This window comes from Balaenoptera musculus, chromosome 17 (assembly GCF_009873245.2).
Source record: "Balaenoptera musculus isolate JJ_BM4_2016_0621 chromosome 17, mBalMus1.pri.v3, whole genome shotgun sequence".
In the NCBI taxonomy this organism is placed as follows: domain Eukaryota; kingdom Metazoa; phylum Chordata; class Mammalia; order Artiodactyla; family Balaenopteridae; genus Balaenoptera; species Balaenoptera musculus.
Window position 1 is genome coordinate 19072521 of NC_045801.1, and position 22060 is coordinate 19094580.

At 35.6% G+C, this 22060-nt stretch overlaps 1 protein-coding gene across 5 annotated transcripts in view; it reads right to left on the reverse strand.

Annotated features, from left to right (window-relative positions):
* The window catches only part of COL14A1 (collagen type XIV alpha 1 chain), a 241550-nt gene that overhangs the window by 196974 nt on the left and 22516 nt on the right, over window positions 1-22060 (reverse strand). For all 5 annotated transcript variants that reach the window (XM_036829890.1, XM_036829894.1, XM_036829891.1 and 2 more), the window contains exons 3-5: window positions 17770-17886; window positions 12100-12243; window positions 7925-8014 (exon numbers count right to left, since the gene is read on the reverse strand). In XM_036829890.1, coding sequence (XP_036685785.1) covers window positions 7925-8014; window positions 12100-12243; window positions 17770-17886 — 351 coding nt within the window. The remainder of the gene's footprint in view (window positions 1-7924; window positions 8015-12099; window positions 12244-17769; window positions 17887-22060) is intronic.

The window sequence follows — 22060 nt, forward strand, 5'->3', positions numbered from 1 at the left end:
GTTGCTGGTACACTATTTCAACTGTCTAGGTAATGATAATAATTATTATTATGAGAATAATGAGGAAGAAGAGGAGAATGAAATAGAAGGAGAAGATGATGAAGAAAAAAAAAGAGGAGGAACAGGAACACTTAACAGAGCATACTCTATGGGCCAGGCATCCTTCTAGATCCTTTAATGCATGAATTCCACCCACAACCTAACCTCAAAGTCCAGTTTATGTCTGGACTCAATCCCTTCCCCCTTGTGTCTAAAAGTCAAGATCTAGCCAGAATTAACCTACAAAACCCACCCACTCACCTGTGCTTTAGCCAATATTCTGACTCCTGCATCACCAGAATTAAAATTTTCTCCAGTCCCACCCTGGTCAAACTAAGCTCACAGTGCTGGGTTCAGCAGATTTAAGGCCCAGAATAACTAGTGGAAAAAGCAGTAAACTTTCAAATTGATCTCTTAATTGCAAGCCAAGAACTGTAAAAGTATTATAGGAAGTAAGCAATTCCAGTAAGTGAAAATACACCTGGAGAATAATCATGTGCCCTGGCTATGCTCAACCGTAACTACATATAATTCAAACCTGACTCTTCCCCAGGAGAAGGCACTGGGTAAACACGTTGAGTCCCTGCTAGACTATGTAAGTTTCATGAGGGTAGAATCCTGCCTACCATGATCACCAATTAATTCCCAGTGCCTGATTCAGTGTTCAGCACTGGAGGGTAATCACCAAATCTCTTCTATGCATTTACTGTTAAGTCACTAACACAAAAGATTGGTCTTTGATGATATTAATTCATGCAAACTATACATTCTAATATTAATAGAAAATAACTGTAGCACTGACTATGTTCTAGACACTATATGTATTAACACATTTAATGTTAATTAGGAGAATTCGTGTTTCAGGTAGGGAAAAAAAAACAAATGTGAGAGCATGAGAAGTAGGGTCCTTTGAAGGTATATATATGAGAGTACATCCTATGTAATTCTTATTGGAAATACCAAAATGGACAGCTGTCCTTAGAAAAGCAGTGAGTTACTCGGTCCAGTGAGTAATTCTGTTCCAACATATTCAAAAGTTTTAAACATTCTCAAGCAAGGATTGGCAAACTTCTTCTGAAAAGGGCAAAACAGAAAATATTTCAGTCTTTGTAGGCCATCTGATCTCTGTTGTATCTGCTCAACTCTGATATTGTGGGAAAGCAGCTATAAATGGTATATAAAGAAATAAGCATAGCTGTGTTCCAATAAAACCCATTTACCCATTTAAGAAAACAGAGGACTGGATTGGCCCATGGGCCATAGTTTGCCCATGGAAAGAATGGAAAGTTTTCTTGGAAAGAATAACTTAAGCTCATCTTATTTTTTCCTCCTAAAAATCAGAGCATTGGGACCCTCCCCTTACCTTCTCCCTGCAGAGAAAAATAATTCATTTAAAAAAACGCAAAGAGGGTCAGAGATCTTAATTTAAAAACCATTAAGAGGAAAAAACAAGGAAACCCTATGTTACTTTTTCTTTCTATCTCATTATCTTTTTCAATCAAGTCCTGTATTCTTGTGCAAAACACCCAAAATGACTGGAGAAAGCTGTTTGGACAACACACAAGAAATAGCAGTTGCTGCAGACGTGCCAGTATTATGGCTCCAAGGCCAATACCACTTTTGTTTGGGAGTTGGATTTGGATTATTGAAGAAACACGTACAGTAGACAGCAAACAAGGAACTAACTACACAGCAACTTTTGTTAACGATCTTAGCTCTTTACATCTAAACTAAAATTCTAAAATATTTGAACTATGTCCAATTGTATCTGAGCCACTACCAATGTAGACTCTTATACCAAAAGACTGTAGATTGTAGGGAAAACAAAGAGCAGAGTTCAATGTGAATCATGGAACTATCACATCTTGAAAGAAGTACATCAAGTGAATCGGTTTGCAGGGCAGAAATAGAGACACAGATGTAGAGAACAAACATATGGACACCAAGGGGGGAAAGCGGCGGGGGGTGGTGGTGGTGGTGGTATGAACTGGAAGATTGGGATTGACATATATACACCAATATGTATAAAATGGATAACTAATAAGAACCTGCTGTATAAAAAATAAATAAAATAAAATTTAAAAATTAAAAAAAAAAAGAAGTACATCAAGGTTTGGGTGGGGAAGACCTTTTTAAAATCTCCAGTGGACCCCATTAACCCTCCCCCTCACTGTCCTGGGAGCCCTAATTCTGACCTGAATTCTCACCATTGTTTACAACTTACTTCTTAAGACTATTCACTCATATCACCAGTGCCCTCAGAATCCTCTCTGCCCCTTTATATACCTCATGGGAACCCTCACCTAAAAGAGGAAGCCACCTTTTATCTACAAAATTCCTGAAAGTTTTTGCCCTAAGCCAGGTCTTCATCACTGCAATAAATATGCTGAAACAGTCCCTAGTGAAAGTGGGCTCAGGAAAGGCCTCTCCATAAACATGTGTTTAGTGTGTAAAGCAAATGAACTGCTGAATGAAAGGTCCTTCTGCAGGTGTCGGTGAGGATTTATCAGAACATATATTAACGTTACTCTCACTTTTCACTGTTCTTTTCCCTGTGTTCAATTCACTTCACTCAAACCTATGTTTTAGAAGAGCAAGAGGAAGGTGCATCAGGGAAAAGAAAGGAGAACTGAGGACATTTTAGGAATATCTAGTTATAGCTAAATTCTGGGATCAAACTCTAATCCATGGATGGAAGATAGGTTTCACCTTGAGTGCCATTCTTTAAGCACTGCCTGGCAAAGAATGCTAAGCCAAAACTCAGCCGAGAACTTCCACGTAAAATCCTCCATAAAAGTATTTAGAAATTAAAAAAAAAAAAAAACCACAGGGCAAGTAAATCAGAAATTAATGAGTTTGGTTATTTAAAGATGGTGAGTAAAGCTGGGTGGAAGAAATAGGGGAAGTCATACCTCTTTTGAGTATTACCCTTTTGTATACTTTTTTACTTTTGGAACCACATTAATGTTTTATGTCCTCACAAATTACCCTGACTGTATTAAAAATGAATAACAAAACCACCATGAACAGGGAAGAAAAGAACTAACCCAAGATCCTTTTGAACACAGATATTTTATTATATACCCCACACTAAAGGCAAACATCAAACTCTAGTTGACAGACTTTTTGCTAAGTGTATAAATTAGCAAGTTTGAAACTATTTTTATGATTGAGCATATAAGTAGATGCATTTAAGATATTGGGAGCCATGTTACCCAACTCTTTTGAAGAGAGAGTTGTAAATATGGAAAAAGAAATGCTAGAATAAACCCTGTGGTATGGATAGATGATAGATACAAGGTACAATAAGATAGAGGATAGAAAGATAGATAGATAAATAGATAACGGACTCTGTGTGTGTGTGTGTGTGTGTGTGTGTGTGTGTGTGTGTGTGTGTATTCTCAGATAAGAGGGCCTAGAAGCAATGACAACCCAGAAGCATAAACACATCTAGTAACCACATTTTGGTATCTAAATACCATTCTCCATGAAAAAATCCCAACTCCTTGAAGAAGTGGTTGATTTCAGGACAGGGCACAAAAACTACAAGAGGAGCCTGGAATGCAAGGTTTGTGCCAGAAAGTAAGGAAAAGCTTCAAGAATGATGGGGATATATTAAAAGGGCATAGGAGACACCTTGAAATAGCTCCCACTGAGCAGTTCTGGAAGAATTTGAGCCATCAACATACATGATAGTAATGGATTATAATCCATCACATGAAATAAAAATTATATAAATAAATAAATATGGGAGAAGGGAAAGATCTCCCTTACAGTAGAATGCCACCTAAAAAATGTAGAATGAACAATGAAGTTAGGAAAATTATCATTTCAGAAACATTATAGTAGTAACTGACTCAGGCAAGAATCATCAATGGATGTTAAAATAAGTGGGTAAAATGGTAATAAGAAAAACAATATTTACATAGTGTCTTATGAATTTGTAACATTGACAAGCTTGAGCATCCCCCAAAAGAAATTAACATAAAATGGTTCCAATTTGGTAGCAACCAAGGGGCACCTCTCTGGAGGTGCTCACTCCTAAACCATGCTGTGAAGAATTCCCACAAAAGAGCTCACAAATCAAAGTGACATGTCAAACAAGAAAACAAGCACCATGAATGAAAACCAGTAAAGAAAAGAAAAGAAAAATTTAACCCTAAAATACTTCAGATAATATAATTATTGGGTTCAGAATATAAAATAAACATGATTAAGACAGCAGAATAATTTTTTAAAAGACACTAAAATGGAACAATGTACCATATAAATTTCTAGCAAAATTTTCAAAAAATCAAATATAATTTCTAGAAATAAAAGATTTACTCATTAAAAAGGACAGGCTAAAAAGCAGATTAGAAAGAGATAAAAGGGTAATTAGTATACTAATAGAAAGATAAAGGAAATTACCCAAAATGTCATTGATAAAATCAAAGAGGTAGAAAATGTGAAAGTTAAGAGACATAGATCATCAAAAAAGACTATGACTATCTATGATAAATATAATTTGAATACAGAGAAAGAGAGAATAGAGAAAGAAATAGGTAACTGAGAAAAAGAATATTTGAAGAGCTAAAGGTTGAGAATCAGTGAAAGTTATAAATCCTGATTCTGAGAGCACAAAGAGGTCTATAACAAGACTTATTGTAGTGAAACAACAGAACACCAAAGAAAAAGAACAGAAAGCCTGAAAAGCATCTGGAGAGAAAAGAGAGATTACCTGAAAAGGAAAAACGTTTAGACTGTCAACAGACTTGTCTTAAACAAGAGCCAAAAGAGAGTGAAATATCTTCTAAATGATTAGAGACAACAACTTTCAACCTGGTACCCAGCTAGTCTTTCAAAAATGAGGATGGGCTGCAGATATTTTTGTGTGAATAAAGTTAAGTTTACCACTACAGATCTTCTCTAAAGGAAACTGAACACATGCAGAAAATCTGAGATGCAAGATGGAATAATGAGCAAAGAAATTTATATACATGGGAAGTTCTGGACAAACAATGACTGTTAAAATTATAATTACCATAAATATTATACCTTCATGAGGCAAAAACATTAAAATTAATGTATTTGTTATGAATTATGTAAAATACAGAGGGTAGATAATTGGAGTTAAAGTACTATAAAAGTTTGTATTGGTTGGGAAATGGTAAATATACTGATTAGTTTTAGAGTTTGGTTTTGTATGCACACTAAAAATTTAATTATAATCATACAAAAAACACAAAAGGATTAAATACCTGCTAGTTCAGTAGAGGGGAAAATGTATTTTTTAAAAAAAAGTGATCAATTTTAAGTAAATAAGGCATACAAGGGGAAAATGTAGCATAATAGGAAGCATAAAATAAATGGCAAATCCAAAATGTAAGTGGACTACAGACACCAATTAAAATACAGAGGTTGTAAGAGATGATTTTTTTAAAATCCAACTAAATGCTCTTTAAAAGATTTACTCGGGCTTCTCTGGTGGCGCAGTGGTTGAGAGTCTGCCTGCCAGTGCAGGGGACACGGGTTCGAGCCCTGGTCTGGGAGGATCCCACATGCCACGCAGCAACTGGGCCCGTGAGCCACAACTACTGAGCCTGCGCGTCTGGAGCCTGTGCTCCGCAACGGGAGAGGCGGCGATAGTGAGAATGAAGAGTGGCCCCCGCTCGCCACAACTGGAGAAAGCCCTCGCACAGAAACGAACACCCTACACAGCCATAAATAAATAAATTAATAAAAATAAATAAATAAATAAAGTTGATCATAAAAACAAATAAATAATAAATAAATAATTAAAAAAAAAAAGATTTACTCACCTTGAACCTGAGAACACAAAGAGGGTGAAACTTAAAGGGCAGAGAATCAATATGTTATGTGACTATTAAACAAAATAGTGTCTAAGTCAAATATTGAATTACTAAGAATAAAGAAAATTTTTACAAAATAAAAAGAATTATTCACTAGGACAATATAACAACTCTTATTTTACATGAACTTAGCCTCTAATTAAAGCAAAATTGCCAGAGTTACAAAGAGAAATGGACAAATCTCCCAGACACAGAGATTAAAATTTTTCTCAAGAACACATGCGATGGTTCAAAAAAAATTGACCACATTTAAACAATGTCTGAACAAATTTTTAAAAAATATTGGTACCACAATGCAATTGTTAGACACCAACAACAAATACATATCTTTAAAAAAAATCTGTATGTTTAGAAATTAAATAATATATTTCTAAATAACTTGTGGATCAAAATAGAAAGCGTAGTAGAAATTAGAAATTATATAGCATGAGCTACATAAAAATAATACTACATATCAAAATCTATGTGATACAGCTAAAGCAGTACTTGGATATTTGTAGCCTTAAAAAATGCATGTAATAGAAAAGGAGAAATACTGAAAATTAATGAGATAAGCATTCAATTCAGGAAGTTAGAAAAAGAAAAACATAATAAGGAAAGAATATTATATATAAAAACATACAAAATAATAAGATATCATAGACAAGATGAACAAGGTTGAAGATATGCACACATTATAATTGAAAACTTCAATATGTAGGTGTATATGCTAGAGAAATTCTACCACATGTACAGAAGGCAACATAAATAAGAATACTTACAGCAATTTTGTAATAGCAAAATACTGGGAACATCAAAAGTAGAAGAGTTAAATATATTGGGTTATATTTATCCAATGGAATTATACACAACAAAGATGAATAAATTGCCTCACATAAGTCAACATGGATAATTCAAAAAATCTAATATTTGTGAAAAAAAGCAAGTTGCAAAGTATACATAGATTTTGATTAAATGTATACAAAATTTAAGATATGAATTCATAATTAAAATATGGTTTCAGGATTCATACATTTATGTAGTAAACTGATAAAGACACATATTGGAATGATAAACACTGAATTCAAATACTGGCAGCCTCTTAGAAGGGGAGGAAAAGGAATATACAGGGATATATAGGGAGTTCTGACTGTGCTGTTTATATTTATCTTCTTAACTGGATAAAGTTGTTTATTACTTATTTTTATACTTTTTATATACCTGATATATGTAACAATAAATCATAATAATATAGTTAATATAAATATAAAATTATAAATTATTAGAAGAAATAGGAAAACTTTGAAACTGAGAATTTCAAATATTGGAAAGAGTGTACATTTTAAGAATAAATTATTGAAAAAATTGTGTCAGTTTGGTAGACTATCAAAATTGTAAAATTTGCATATCCTTTAACCCTGCAATTTCATTTTTAGAAGTATTTAGTTTTTGCAATGTGTTCGTAAAGTTTTAAAATTAAACAGCGAGATGAAGAAGGAAGAAAGGTAGGTAGGTCACGAGACTATGGGGGGCCTTGAAAGTCTTGATAAGGATCTGGCTTCCACCCTAAGGGCAGTGGAAAGCCATTGAAGGGGTTTTAAGATGTGCGGGGGTCGGCGGGGGGGTGGGGGGGTGGTGGTGGTATGTGGAGCGTAGAGTCGGATTTGTTTTGCAAAGATCACTCTAACTTCTGGGCAGAGAACAAATTGAGATCTTGCTAAATAATACTGCACACCAGGAAAGAAAGGGGAGCTTAGTGGAGTGTTGGCAATAGACATGGAAAGAAACGAACAGATTCTGTCAGTATTTCAATAGAAAATAAATTCACTAGAACTTAGTGATGTATTAAATATGGAAAAGTAAGGGAGAGGGAAGTGTTGACAGTTACTGTGTGTGAGGAAGGAAGGAGGGAATGAGGTGGGGCTGAGGGAGATTTTCGTATTAGGTCTGTACTCCTCTGATGGGACCAGCGGCCAAGGATGTACGTATTGTCTGTGTTCTTAAGACAACTCAATCCCCCAAATAAGCAAATTAAATTAAAAAAAAAATCTGACCTTCTTCTGGTACAGATGGTTTATTCTCATTTCCTTTGTCCAAAACCTTGACTCTGGGTTTTGGTTCCTTTCTTTTTTCTAAATCTTTAACTGGAAAAAAAGGAAAAATACAACAACATGTTAGGTTAAAACCTAAAAGAAAATATTCAATGAATTTTTACTAAAACCCTTGCAAGTATTGAAAGTTTTAAGTAGAAATTAGCTCCATGGTAGAATCTCATTTCAGAAGATTGGAGCTGCTATTTTTTTCAATTTTGTCATGGGAATGTGTGGAAATCACAGAATTACTTTGGCAGAGTATTCACTATGGGCAGATGTATCAAATAAATTTAACCCTTCATAATTGTTATAAAATCACAAGATTAGCCCCATTTCAGACATGAGGGAATGAAGGACCAACAGGCTAAGGAGCTAAGACTTATCTCATAAAACCAGAAAGTGTTGGCACAGGATTCAAGCCACGTCTTCAGATTTCTGGAAGGCCTGTGAGTTGGCCCCTGTTCTAGAAAGATCTTAGCCATGAATATACTCATTTGGAGTTGGTCTATCTGCAATAGAAGATAGGGAACTCTATAATAATTTCCTTTCAAACTTAAAAAAAAAATGTTTCCCTACTAATATAAATAGTAGTATTTCTTCCTTACTTTCATTATGAAATATTCAGGGACCCAGAATGACCCTCGGTCCTTTAATACAGTCATTCCTATGTACTCCAATAGTTTTACTTTTCACTCCACAGCAGCTGCCCTGCTATTGCTTGGCACCTGGAGTTGTCCTGAGTCATCGCTAAATGGCAGCGGTATCTGCACATATACCCTGTGAAAAGGAGGAAGTGATCCCATGGCAAAATCTTTCATTTAATTATTGCATTCACTTCATGGAAATCTGCAAACTTATTGGAGGGTTGGCTCTGTAGGGTAAGCAATGATTTCCTTTGAACCATCCTTCTTGTCTTCTTAGGGTATTATTCCATGAATCCTGTCTTTAGCATCTCTTCTCCTCCCTCCTCTTCTTTTTACTGGCTTCCATCCCTTTGCTAAAAGGGTTTGAGACTTGCCATCTGCCAAGGCCGGGTTGCTCTAGTTCTATGATTCCTTTATAGAAACCTTCCTTGGCTTTCTGGTACTTAGAGATTAAATTCCATGATTAAAAATAATAATTAAATACAAGATGCCTTAATCCTGCTGTTTCCACTGATCTTCTCATTTTCTAAATCCATTTTTTAGACCACATCTTCTGACTTCTTTATAAGGCTTGGCCACTTTGGAACACCTCTTCCTTTAAATTCTTTTCTTTCTCAGTTTTTAAAAAAGCATTATCTTGGGTGTTCTCATATTCCTCTGACCCCTCCTTTACATTCTCATTCTTTGGATCATTTTTCTGCTTCCATTCCTGAAACACAGTCATAAACTACATTTGCCTTGCATCCCTGTACACCCCACCTACAATTTTATCATCCCACAGTTTTAATTCTCACCCTTCCGTGGATAATTTCCAAATCTACATCTTCAACCCCACCCACACATAGGCCACGGCCTCAAATTGCTTTCATTCTGTAAAAGAAAATAAGTCTGCAACTCTAGTGTGAGGAAAGTTGTGCTAAAAGTAGAAATAGATCTGGGAAAGAATAATCGCAGAGGTGGAGACACTGGGAAACTTCATCAGGAAGGTGACATTTGGGCCAAACTTTAAAAAAGGAGCAAGATTTTGCAGGCAGAGATGAGCAAAATATAGTTCCAAAGAGAAAAATAGTGACCAAAAATAAAGTTTGCCAAAATAGGGCCAAAATCCATTCTACAGATGAACAAGAAAAAAACAAAACAGTCACTTTGAATTGGGCCTCTAGGTCACATACAAGATGTAACACGTGCCATGCCAAGCTTCTGTCCTCCTCTCGCAGGAGGCAAAATCAATTAGAAAACAGACTGTCAAGAGTAAAGTGGTATTAATCGTAACAACAAAAGCAACCATGCCCCTACTATGTGCTGACGTGAGTTAACCCACACAATAATAGGCACAAACCATCCCCCCATTTGCCCATGAGGAAACTGAGGCTAGAAGTTGTTAAGTTGCTTGGCCAAATACACACACCAGGGTTGGAATCATAACAGTTCAGACATGCCTTTCTGTCTTCAAAATCCAAAGACTGTTCCTTATGTTTCCCTGTGTATCAGAAGATGGACTTTTGAAAAATTCAAATCCCTACACTAACTGCAAACCTATATCCACAGGATTTGTCTAGATCATTATTTTCCTGGATCCAAGCATGAAAGGTTTCCATGGAGGGAAGACCAGGCTTTAGCTCCATCTCACAGGGAGCAAAAACATAACTGAAATGCAAAATGGAAAAGGAAACCATCCAAACAAAGTTATTTTAATTTCATTCTTATAAATTGTTATTTGGGAAGAACTAAGACCTCTATCCTGCCAATGAAAATAACATAGCTAAAAAATATATATGCATCCATATAATTTATCTAACAAGTTGGACTGTTTCACTAAGATTATTTCAGCAGAGCTAAGCAAACTGAAAACAAAAGCATTTCTTTTTAAATGTTTTGAGTAAATAGCTATTGGCAAAGTTTTAAGGCTACCTGTGTTTCTTATGCTGCTAGTCATGGAATATTTGCAATAATCAATCACACAAAAGCTTAAGACTAAAGTGAAATGAATTGTTTCTCCTTGTCCTTTTTACTGCTTCTCACAAACTTTAAGGAAAGTTATTTCCCTTACTCATGTAGGAATGTCAGAGGCCAGAAACTGAAGCACAGTGCCAATAAAATGAGACAGAAGGCTGATTTATATTGAAAATAACATAAAACCCTTTCCCAGAGCTTCCAGACACTGTGAATCTCAAAAGAATGCAACATTTAAAACATCTGTATGTCCTGCTGACAGGTGGATTCACCAAATGTTTCTTTGTTCAGAAGTTTCAAGAGGCAGTGGGTTAACAAAGTTTTTTTTTTTAATTTAAGAAAAATCACAAAATGTGTCTCATAAAACATTACCTAGAAGAGAAAGATAAAAAGGAAGGGAGGGATAGAAAAATCCAAATAGAACATTGCTGTATATAGAGTTCTAGAACCCACAGCCTTCTCGATTTGTGGATTAACCCTTTAAAAAGCTATTGTTATTTGAAATGATGTGTAGGATCTACTTCAAAATAATATGAGAGAGGGGAGTATGGGGGTATAAATGAAACAAGAGTGACCATGAATGGTTAATTGTTGAAGCAACTGATGGATATTTAGGGGTTAATTTTATGAATCTGCTGATTTTTTAAGTTATGTTTAAAATTGTCCTTAATAATGAGTTGGGTTTTTTAAAGAGTCTACCTTAACAATGAAGTAACACAGAAAGTTAACCAGGACAGACCTCTTCTGTTTGTATTCCTGATACACAAAACTGCCCTCCAATTAGATAGGTCACCTCCAGGAAGAGGGAGTTGCTGTAGTCTCTGGTCACTAGAATATAAGGTCCATGGGGGCAGGGATTTGTCATGTTCCCAGGGCCTAGAATAGGGCCTCACACTTAGTAGCCATGCAATATACACTTGTTAAGTGAAAAAAAAAAAAAGAATGAGTGAATGAATGAATATTTCCTGAAAGGCAAAAGAATCAGGGTCTTTGTGGACAACTTTTAAATTCAACATAAGGAAAAGCTTTCTAATGGAACAGCACAGACATGGATGGGGCTGCCTCAGAGCTTTCTCTCCTGCTTAGAATGTCTCTATATGTCAAGTCTTTGCCCAACTTACTATTTGAGAACTGGCTCAAAAATGAAGACACTCCCATCCATTCTCTTCCTAGATCATTATGGGGGCAGACAGAGTACCTCCCTTCACAGACTCCTGAAAGTATTTATTGAGCAGCTATTATGTGCTGGGTAGATGAGATGTCCGCATAAGGCTCAGTGGACAGTGTCAGGGAGTTATTTAAGAACTAAAACCTTTTTAAAGGTTAAGCAGGAGCACCATGAAATGGGTAAAGGAAGGGACAGAGAATATTAGAGACAGAAGGAACTCACAGAAGATTATACTAAATGTCTTTTAAGATCTTTTCAAATCTAAACAATCTAGAATTTTAACCTGTTATCAATACAATATTTACCACAGACTCAAACTCAGAGCTGGGACAGAGTCCCATGGCAGCACTTTATGATCTGTAAATACGTACTTCTGAATTGACCTTGGGCTGGCTTGCTTTCTCTGTCTTTATTGTATGCAATAATTTGAACTGTGTAATTCTGGTCTGGCATAAGACCTTGAATAATCGCTTTAGTTGCAGTGTTCTGGAGATTCAATTGATTGGTTTTTCCACCTATAATAAAACAGAAAGATAAATCAGTTCTAAGAAGTGGGTTAACTGTGTACATTAAGAAATTTTATTAACCAGAAATCAAGATTTTAAAGGTGAAGACATTCAAAAATATGTATAATGTTATTACATATACTAATTTCAGTACACTTTTCATTCTCATTTTCAGTTATACTCTTTGCATTAGACAGTCATCTAAATTAGATACAAACACATTTGCAAATATCTTTCATCATAACACACTGTTGCTTTATTTTTTTTTTAACATCTTTATTGGAGTATAATTGCTTTACAATGGTGTGTTAGTTTCTGCTTTATAATGAAGTGAATCAGCTATACATATACATATACCCCATAACTCTTCCCTCTTGCATCTCCCTCCCTCCCACCCTCCCTATCCCACCCCTCTAGGTGGTCACAAATCACCAAGCTGATCTCCCGGTGCTATGCGACTGCTTCCCACTAGCTATCGGTTTTACATTTGGTAGTGTATATATGTCCATGCCACTCTCTCACTTCATCCCAGCTTACCCTTCTGCCTCCCCGTGTCCTCAAGTCCATTCTCTAGTAGGTCTGCGTCTTTATTCCCATCCTACTCCTATGTTCTTCATGACCATTTTTTTTTTTTTAGATTCCATATATATGTGTTAGCATACGGTATTTGTTTTTCTCTTTCTGACTTACTTCACTCTGTATGACAGACTCTAGGTCCATCCACCTCACTATAAATAACTCAATTTCGTTTCTTTTTATGGCTGAGTAATATTCCATTGTATATATGTGCCACATCTTCTTTATCCATTCATCTGTTGATGGACACTTAGGTTGCCTCCATGTCCTGGCTATTGTAAATAGAGCTGCAGTGAACATTGTGGTACATGACTCTTTTTGATTTATGGTTTTCTCAGGGTATATGCCCAGTAGTGGGATTGCTGGGTCATATGGTAGTTCTATTTTTAGTTTTTTAAGGAACCTCCATACTGTTCTCCATAGTGGCTGTATCAATTTACATTCCCACCAACAGTGCAAGAGGGTTCCCTTTTCTCCACACCCTCTCCAGCATTTATTGTTTGTAGATTTTTTGATGATGGCCATTCTGACCGGTGTGAGATGATATCTCATTGTAGTTTTGATTTGCATTTCTCTAATGATTAATGATGTTGAGCATCCTTTCATGTGTTTGTTGGCAATCTGTATATCTTCTTTGGAGAAATGTCTATTTAGGTCTTCTGCCCATTTTTGGATTGGGTTGTTTGTTTTTTTGATATTGAGCTGCATGAGCTGCTTGTAAATTTTGGAGATTAATCCTTTGTCAGTTGCTACATTTGCAAATATTTTCTCCCATTCTGGGGGTTGTCTTTTCGTCTAGTTTATGTTTTCCTTTGCTGTGCAAAGTTTTAAGTTTCATTAAGTCCCATTTGTTTATTTTTGTGTTTATTTCCATTTCTCTAGGAGGTGGGTCAAAAAGGATCTTGCTGTGATTTATGTCATAGAGTGTTCTGCCTATGTTTAACTCACACTGTTGCTTTTATACACTAGGGAAAGCCATAGCATGAGATTAGAAGACAGTAAGTTCTCAACATCAGATATACTCTTCAAGGAAAGAGCGTCACTTAAAAGTGAAGGAAAAGGTATGGGTAGACTGAATGTAATTATCTACACCGAAATTCTTCCTATGGCCTCTCTAAAGTGAGTCAAAGCATCCTTGAAGCATTAGCAATTTAATTATCTTAAAACTGAGCATCACTGGCTTGGGATGTTAAAGGAACCACTCATTGCCTGGCTACTTAAAAGTTAGCTTGGCTCTGGAAAAAATTTCAAACCCCCACTGTCTCTCCATCAAATTAGACAGACATCTAAATCTTTGCTGAAAATGCTATTTGATTCAATACTCAACTTGTATGCAAAATTCCAAATATACCTTTCTTCTCTAATTTCTGGCAGTAATCACTGTGTCTGAGAAAAGGGAAATTAATTTAAAACTTCTGTCCCTCTAGCAGGAACAGCAAGTAAGTTCTGATATTTGCTGAAATAATCAAGCATAACACAGATTACAACATACTGGGTTGGCCCAAAAGTTCGTTCGGGTTTTTCCGTGCGAGCTTATGGAAAATCCCGAACGAACTTTTTGGCCAATCCAATACTTTAAACATATTCTAGTAAAATTGATTAAGTCTGAAAAATGATGCTCCTATCATCTACACTACCAGCTACTGGAAGGCAGAACTGAGCCTTTCTCTAGCCAAAACCCACCTCCTTAAATGCATTTATGTCCAAGATGCTAAGTTTGGTTTCAGAAACTTGTATCATTTAAAGCTCAACTACTACAAAGTGCACAAAATGAATCATTCATAATGTGTGTTTCACTTAAAAAAAAATTCCTTAGAAAAACTCTGTGTATTAGAATTCCTCACTGAGAGTCAGAGAATGTATTATTTTAAAGGCTTTGAGAATCCTGTAATAAAAAAACAAGCTTTAAACTCTGCTTAAAACAGCACTCCTCAAATTTATTTGACCATTAAACCATTTGATTGCATAATAGCTATTAGCATCCTGTTGAACACCATGGAAAACGCTTTGGCAAAGACTGGTATAAACAGTACTTGAAACACATCTCGTAGTGCAAAACCATCTACAAATATTGTGTCTAGACATTATTTGTGTCTAGTAAACATTATTTACTACTCCTTTTATTTACTTTATTTATTTTATGTTTGATCATGATGATACCAGAGTGTCAAGAATGTTTTATTGGCTTTGGCCACTGCAGTAAGGACATTGGGTCACCACAGAATAAACCCAGTTTTCATGGAGAAATCATCTGCTTTCATCCTCAATTTTTATTTGTCATTGGAGGTGTTTAAACAAGAGCTGGATGTCTACTTTTGAGGGGTGCTGTAGCAGAGAAGATTGAAGGATGAGGCCGAGGTTTGGTTCAAAGATCACACAAGTCACTTCTAAGGTTCTAATCCCTCAGTGACACCTGCTTGGGGTACTTAAAAGTTTGGTGTTATCAGCAAATAATCCAAAAAAGTTAACACACTAATTACCTGGAGGGAAAATAATTACCTTCAAGACATAGGGAATTCTTAGAGGTAGCACAAATTACTAACTTATATTTTGACCTTTAGCATCACAATAATGTTCAAAAACCTCTTAAATTTCCCATGATGGCTTATTTTATTTTATTTTTTTTGAATTTTTGAATTTTATTTTATTTATCTTTTTGTACAGCAGGTTCTTATTAGTTATTCATTTTATACATATTAGTGTATATATGTCAATCCCAGTCTTCCAGTTCATCCCATCACCACCTCCACCCCAGCCACTTTCCCCACTGGTGTCCATACATTTGTTCTCTACATCTGTGTCTCAATTTCTGCACTGCAAACTGGTTCATCTGTACCATTTTTCTAGGTTCCACATACATGCGTTAATATACGATATTTGTTTTTCTCTTTCTGACTTACTTCACTCTGTATGACAGTCTCTAGATTCATCCACGTCTCTACAAATGACTCCATTTCGTTCCTTTTTATGGCTGAGTAATATTCCATTCTATATATGTACCACATCTTCTTTATCCATTCGTCTGTCGATGGGCATTTAGGTTGCTTCCATGATCTGGCTACTGTAAAAAATGCTGCAGTGAACATTGGGGTGCATGTGTCTTTTTGAATTCTGGTTTTCTCTGGGTATATGCCCAGAACTGGGATTGCTGGGTTATATGGTAATTCTATTTTTAATTTTTTAAGGAACCTCCATACTGTTCTCCATAGTGGCTGTATCAATTCACATTCCCACCAACAGTGCAAGAAGGTTCCCTTTTCTCCACACCCTCTCCAGCATTTGCTGTTTGTAGATTTTCTGATGATGCCCATTCTAACTGGTGTGAGGTGATACCTCATTGTAGTTTTGATTTGCATTTCTCTAATAATTAGTGATGTGGAGCAGCTTTTCATGTGCTTCTTGGCCATCTGTATGTCTTCTTTGGAGCAATGTCTATTTAGGTCTTCTGCCCATTTTTGGATTGGATTGTTTGTTTTTTTTAATATTGAGCTGCATGACCTGTTTATATATTTTAGAGGTTAATCCTTTGTCCATTGATTCATTTGCAAATATTTTCTCCCATTCTGAGGGGTGTCTCTTCATCTTGTTTATGGTTTCCTTTGCTGTGTGAAAGCTTTTAAGTTTCATCAGGTCCCATTTGTTTATTTTTGTTTTTATTTCTATTTCCCTAGGAGGTGGGTCAAAAAGGATCTTGCTGTGATTTATGTCATAGAGTGTTCTGCCTATGTTTTCTTCTAACAGTTTTATAGTGTCTGGCCTTACATTTAGGTCTTTAATCCATTTAGAGTTTATTTTTGTGTATGGTGTTAGGGAGTGTTCTAATTTCATTCTTTTACATGTAGCTGTCCAGTTTTCCCAGTACCACTTATTGAAGAGGCTGCCTTTTCTCCACTGTATATTCTTGCCTCCTTTAGCAAAAATAAGGTGACCATATGTGCGTTGGTTTATGTCTGGGCTTTCTATCCTGTTCCATTGATCTATATTTCTGGTTTTGTGGCAGTACCATACTGTCTTGATTAATGTAGCTTTGTAGTATAGTCTGAAGTTAGGGAGCCTGATTCCTACAGCTCCGTTTTTCTTTCTCAAGATTGCTTTGGCTATTTGGGGTCTTTTGTGTTTTCATACAAATTGTAAAATTTTTTGTTCCAGTTCTGTGAAAAATGCCATTGGTGGTTTGGTAGGGATTGCATGGAATCTGTAGATTGCTTTGGGTAGTATAGTCATTTTCACAATGTTGATTCTTCCAGTCCAAGAACATGGTATATCTGTCCATCTGTTTGTATCATCTTTACTTTCTTTCATCAGTGTCTTATAATTTTCTGCATACTGGTCTTTTGTCTCCTTAGGTAGGTGTATTCCTAGGTATTTTATTCTTTTTGTTGCAGTGGTAAATGGGAGTGTTTCCTTAATTTCTCTTTCAGATATTTCATCATTAGTGAGTGTATAAGAATGCAAGAGATTTCTGTGCATTACTTTTGTATCCTGCTACCCTACCAAATTCATTGATTAGCTATAGTAGTTTTCTGGTAGCATCTTTAGGACTCTCTATGTATAGTATCATGTCATCTGCAAACAGTGACAGCTTTACTTCTTGTTTTCCAACTTGGATTCCTTTTATTTCTTTTTCTTCTCTGATTGCTGTGGCTAGGCTAAAACTTTGGAGGTAATTTTTAATTGTCAGTAGACCAAAAGAACTGATCCATGTTGAAACAGAGGTAGTGAGGATTCTTGTTAGTCTGAAAATTTTGCCTGAGGAAAATTATGGGGAGTCCAATAGTTATTCTTTAGATTTGGGGAACATTATTTTCTTGAGTAGAGGGTAAGTTTTCAAGCTCCAAAGATTAAATAAAACCAAAATCTTTCAAATGAGCTTAAAGTAGCACTTAGCACAATACATTTTTAGTTCCCTGTGTGCAAAAAATTGCTAATACTCTAAAAAATACAGTTGAGTGTTTTTACCTGAAGCTGGAGTCACAAGAAGTTTGTATCCACCAAATTTCCCTCTCGGAGCCTTCCATGAAATCTGGATACTATCATGAGATAATACATTATACCTTAACCTTGTGGGTGGAGCCACTGAAAAGGAAAAACAAAAATTGTTTAAATGTTGAAACTTTTAAGCTTCCACTGTTAAGTTGAAAAGCCAAAGTAATGTAATCACAATATGCAAGACTTCATTTTCTTTCTACAACTGCATTAATGAATTGATCAGTTTGCAAAATAACACAAACCCAAAAGCATTTGTTTCTTACTCAGGAGATAAGCATTTGCCAAGTAGTACCGATCTTGTGACAAAGAACTATGACTTAGGGTTAGAATTTAATACCTTAGCCCAGTTTAATAATTGAAGCCAACCTTGTAAAATGATTTTATTATGTTACAAGGATGAATTTTTCTACTTGGAATACGTAAACTTTTGTAATCTACTCTAGTGGGATCTGTTTTATGCCTTTAGGTTTTTCACTTTATTAATTGAGTACTTTTTATGATATGATAATTTAAGGTCATCACAGACATGGTATAGTAATAAGATCTTCATTTAAAAACATTTTGAGAAAGACATTGTAAAGGACCAAAATAAAAAATAATAATAATAAAAAAAGATAATTGCTTTATAAACTTGGATTCATTCTTCCTGTGTAGCTGATTTATACCTTTCAGAAAGACACACAGCACATGGTCATGAATCATCCCAGCATATTTAATCTTTCCCGATAGTTAACAAAATAGATCAGTCTATATTACTTTTTGTGTAAGTCATTCAAACTTCAAAACATATTTTTGGAACTCTACAGCAATGCTCCAGAATTTCTAAAGAAATATTTTCGTAAGAAGATTTTTACTATATAATATATAAATTAGTTTGTCACAAAAGAAAATTTAATGCTTAACAGAAAAGTTAGCACTTATTACCCACTTTTACGCCTGGCCTTTCTTTCCCACTTTAGGACACAGAGTCTGGGGAAGAAAACAAACATTCTTTTTAATAGGTATGTAGCATAATATGGGGTTTGGACATTAGTTTGATTCCCAGTTCTGTCACTTATTAGATGAATAAGCTTGAGCAAGTGATTGTTTCTTCCAAAGCCTTATCTTTAGAAAAGGTGACAGCAATACCTTCTGCACAGGATAAGTGAAAATGTTAAAGAAGATAATGGATATAATGCATTATGATAGGTGGCCAATAAATGTTTGTTCCCCTCCTCTTTTACTTCATCTAATGGATGATCTCAAAAGCTTATTTAATATTCACAAAAATACATTGCTATCCCAATTTTATATATAAGGGATAGAAGGAGAAGCTAAGAGATTCATCCAAATTCACATACTGGTGCACGACAATCTCTGACCTCAAACAAAATGCTCTGTTTCTTCAGGAGAAGATTTATATTAAGAAGTCACCCTTCACTTAGCTAGAAGAATGAGTAATTTAACACTACAAACTCTCCGCTCATCTGAAATCAGCGAGAACTGAAGGACACAATCGTAAGAGTAGTATTCTCTCTCTACTTGCCCTTTACTACCTCTTAGTAGAGAATGCTAGTCATGCAAAACAGAAACACAGGCTTCCCATTCTCAATCTGACATGAATGAAAGAGTCTACATTTCTCTGGCTTATGGGGAAATATGGATTTATCATAAGAACTGCTATGTTGAACTAGAAAAGGAAGTTGGCTAAACCTAACATTTGGATGAACAGAGAAACTATTACTGTTTGGCTTCGACTGGAACTTGGGGAGAAAAATCTATTTATAGATAGGTTCTTATTACTTATAGAAGAAGATTAAAAATAAAAGTTTTTAAATGTTACACAACACATCCAGTTTCTGAGCCAAATCTTGCCAGTGGGCTGGTAGACATCCTTGGCCAAGCTTATCGTAAGGTCCTCATTTTTGCTCTTTTTTTTTAAAAACTGAGTACACGGTATAAAGTTTACTAAAGGCCTGACAGAGGCTTCTGGTGTGTATTTTTAAGCATTTCTAATGATTTCTAGCTTTGTTTTAATTGAACTTAGTTTTTGAAATCTAGTATTTGTATTACTGGGATCTGCATTTTTTTTTTTCCTTTTTTTTGGCCACACTTACAGCTTGTGGGATCTTCCCTGGCCAGGGATTGAACCCAGGCCTCCACAGTGAAAGCCCAGAATCTTAACCAGTAGGTCACCAGGGAAGTCTGGGATCTGCACTTTTATTTTTGATTTCTGCTAATTCTTATAAAGTATGTCAGGGGTTGGCAAACTACCACTCATGGGCCAAATCTGGTCCATTGCCTGCTTTTATAAATAAAGTTTTATTGGAAGACAGCCATGCTGATTTGTTTACATATTGTCTGTGGCTTATTTCACACTGCAGTGGCAAAGTTGAGTAGTTGTGATAGATACCGTATAGCCCACAATGACTGGAATATTTATTATCTGGCCTTTTGCAGAAAAAGTATGCTAACCTCTGAAATAAGTGCACAATATATATAAAGTGTGCAAAGTGACATTACTAGATAAACATGGTAATCCTGAAAAAATGGCAGTGTTGGTGCTGAAATAGTCATTCATCAGTAGAGCAAGGAAGTCTAAATGTGATAAAGTGTTTAAAGAGTGCTAATGTCTAATGTTTGGAATTTAAGGCTGTAGAAAAGTCAGATGCAAGAACCACCACTCCCTTCAAACTGAGGCTCACTTGTTTGGAAAGGAATGGAACTTGACTCTTTGTATGGTCAAATAGTTTTAAAACACTTGGAGTTAATGACCATATTTCCAACTACTTCCTGCAACACATAGGGATCAGTTGGGAAGAAAAATTCTCTCTTGTTTTAAGCACTGGCTTTGTTATAATTTGTTACAGCAGCAATAGAGAACTAATACAGCCAGTATTAAAAGGTATACAGGAAACTAACTCTCTCCTCCTAATCAACCTAATGCACTTTACCTCTTAGTCTCTCCATGTAATTCTTAACTTTCCCTCTACAGAGAATGTGAACCTCCACTGGCCCAAATAACTGTTTATATCTGGATTATTCCAGTATTTTCTTTTCAAGACAAGTTATTAAATGAATTGGAACACAGAGAATGTAATGGTGTGTTGGCTGTAGGGAAAAAATATGTATACCATGACAGAATGGTGGCACCAATACTGTCTCAGAACTTCACAGTAAATCTATACTTGGTTCTAGCAGTGTTTGTTTTGGATGGTTACAAAAAGGAACCACTGAAGATAAAGTAACTGTCACTTAAAAACTTCAAAGCATATACATTTGAGACTTTGCATAGGGGCTAGATTTCACTTTATAAAGACCTCTGTGTTAACACATTTACCCATACTTTTTGCTGTTATTAGTAGTCAAATATATTTGGAAGTTTGAGAATATTTTCTTTACTGCTGTTTTCACCATCTTTGTAATAGATCATGAGATTATAACATTTTAGATTCTAAGCAAGATAAAAAGAACTCTCTAGCATATCCCAGAGTAAATTTCCCTCAAATTTTAATTTCTCCTATTTATAAAACAATACTTTTAATACATTTACCAATACATTTAATTAAAAAATGACTGAGATAAAAAGTTAAGGTCTTCTGTTATTTGTTTGTGGTTTTTAAGACCACTTGGAAATATAATACAAATACTTCTCTGCTGTTTGAAGGTTTTTTGCTTAATAAATATAATAGTTTATTCCACCAGTATAGCACCCTAAACTATGTTTTGAAGGGGAAAACACTCTCAGTGCCCATACTGCTCCATTTCTAACAGTCAGAGATTTTTGGTTGCAAATAAAAGAAACTTTCTCTGGCCAATTTAAGCAAAAAATGTATTTACTGGTAGATAATGAAGTAGGTCATATAATTATAGTAAAAGTTAAACAAGCTTTGAAAGTATAGGAATCTGGGAACACTCTGGATACAGTTTCTAGGAACTAGTGACCATTTTTTCTTAGGGCATGTCTTTGGAATGAAATGACTGGAGCTATTTTCCATCCTTCCATCACTGGACACAAGTTTCAGATTCTTGGGAGAATTGGCCTGACTGGTTTGAGTCATTTTCTCACCCCTTAGCCCAGAGAGGAAGTCTGGTGGATACAGCAGCCAAGGCTCTGTGTGGTGTGGGAGGGAGTGTTGTTCCTTGGAAGAAAACCAAGAGACTGTTAGAGATGCAAGAGGCAGACTTCCCTGGTGGTGCAGTGGTTAAGAATCTGCCTGTCAATGCAGGGGACAGGGGTTCGAGCTCTGGTCCGGGAGATCCCACGTGCCACAGAGCAACT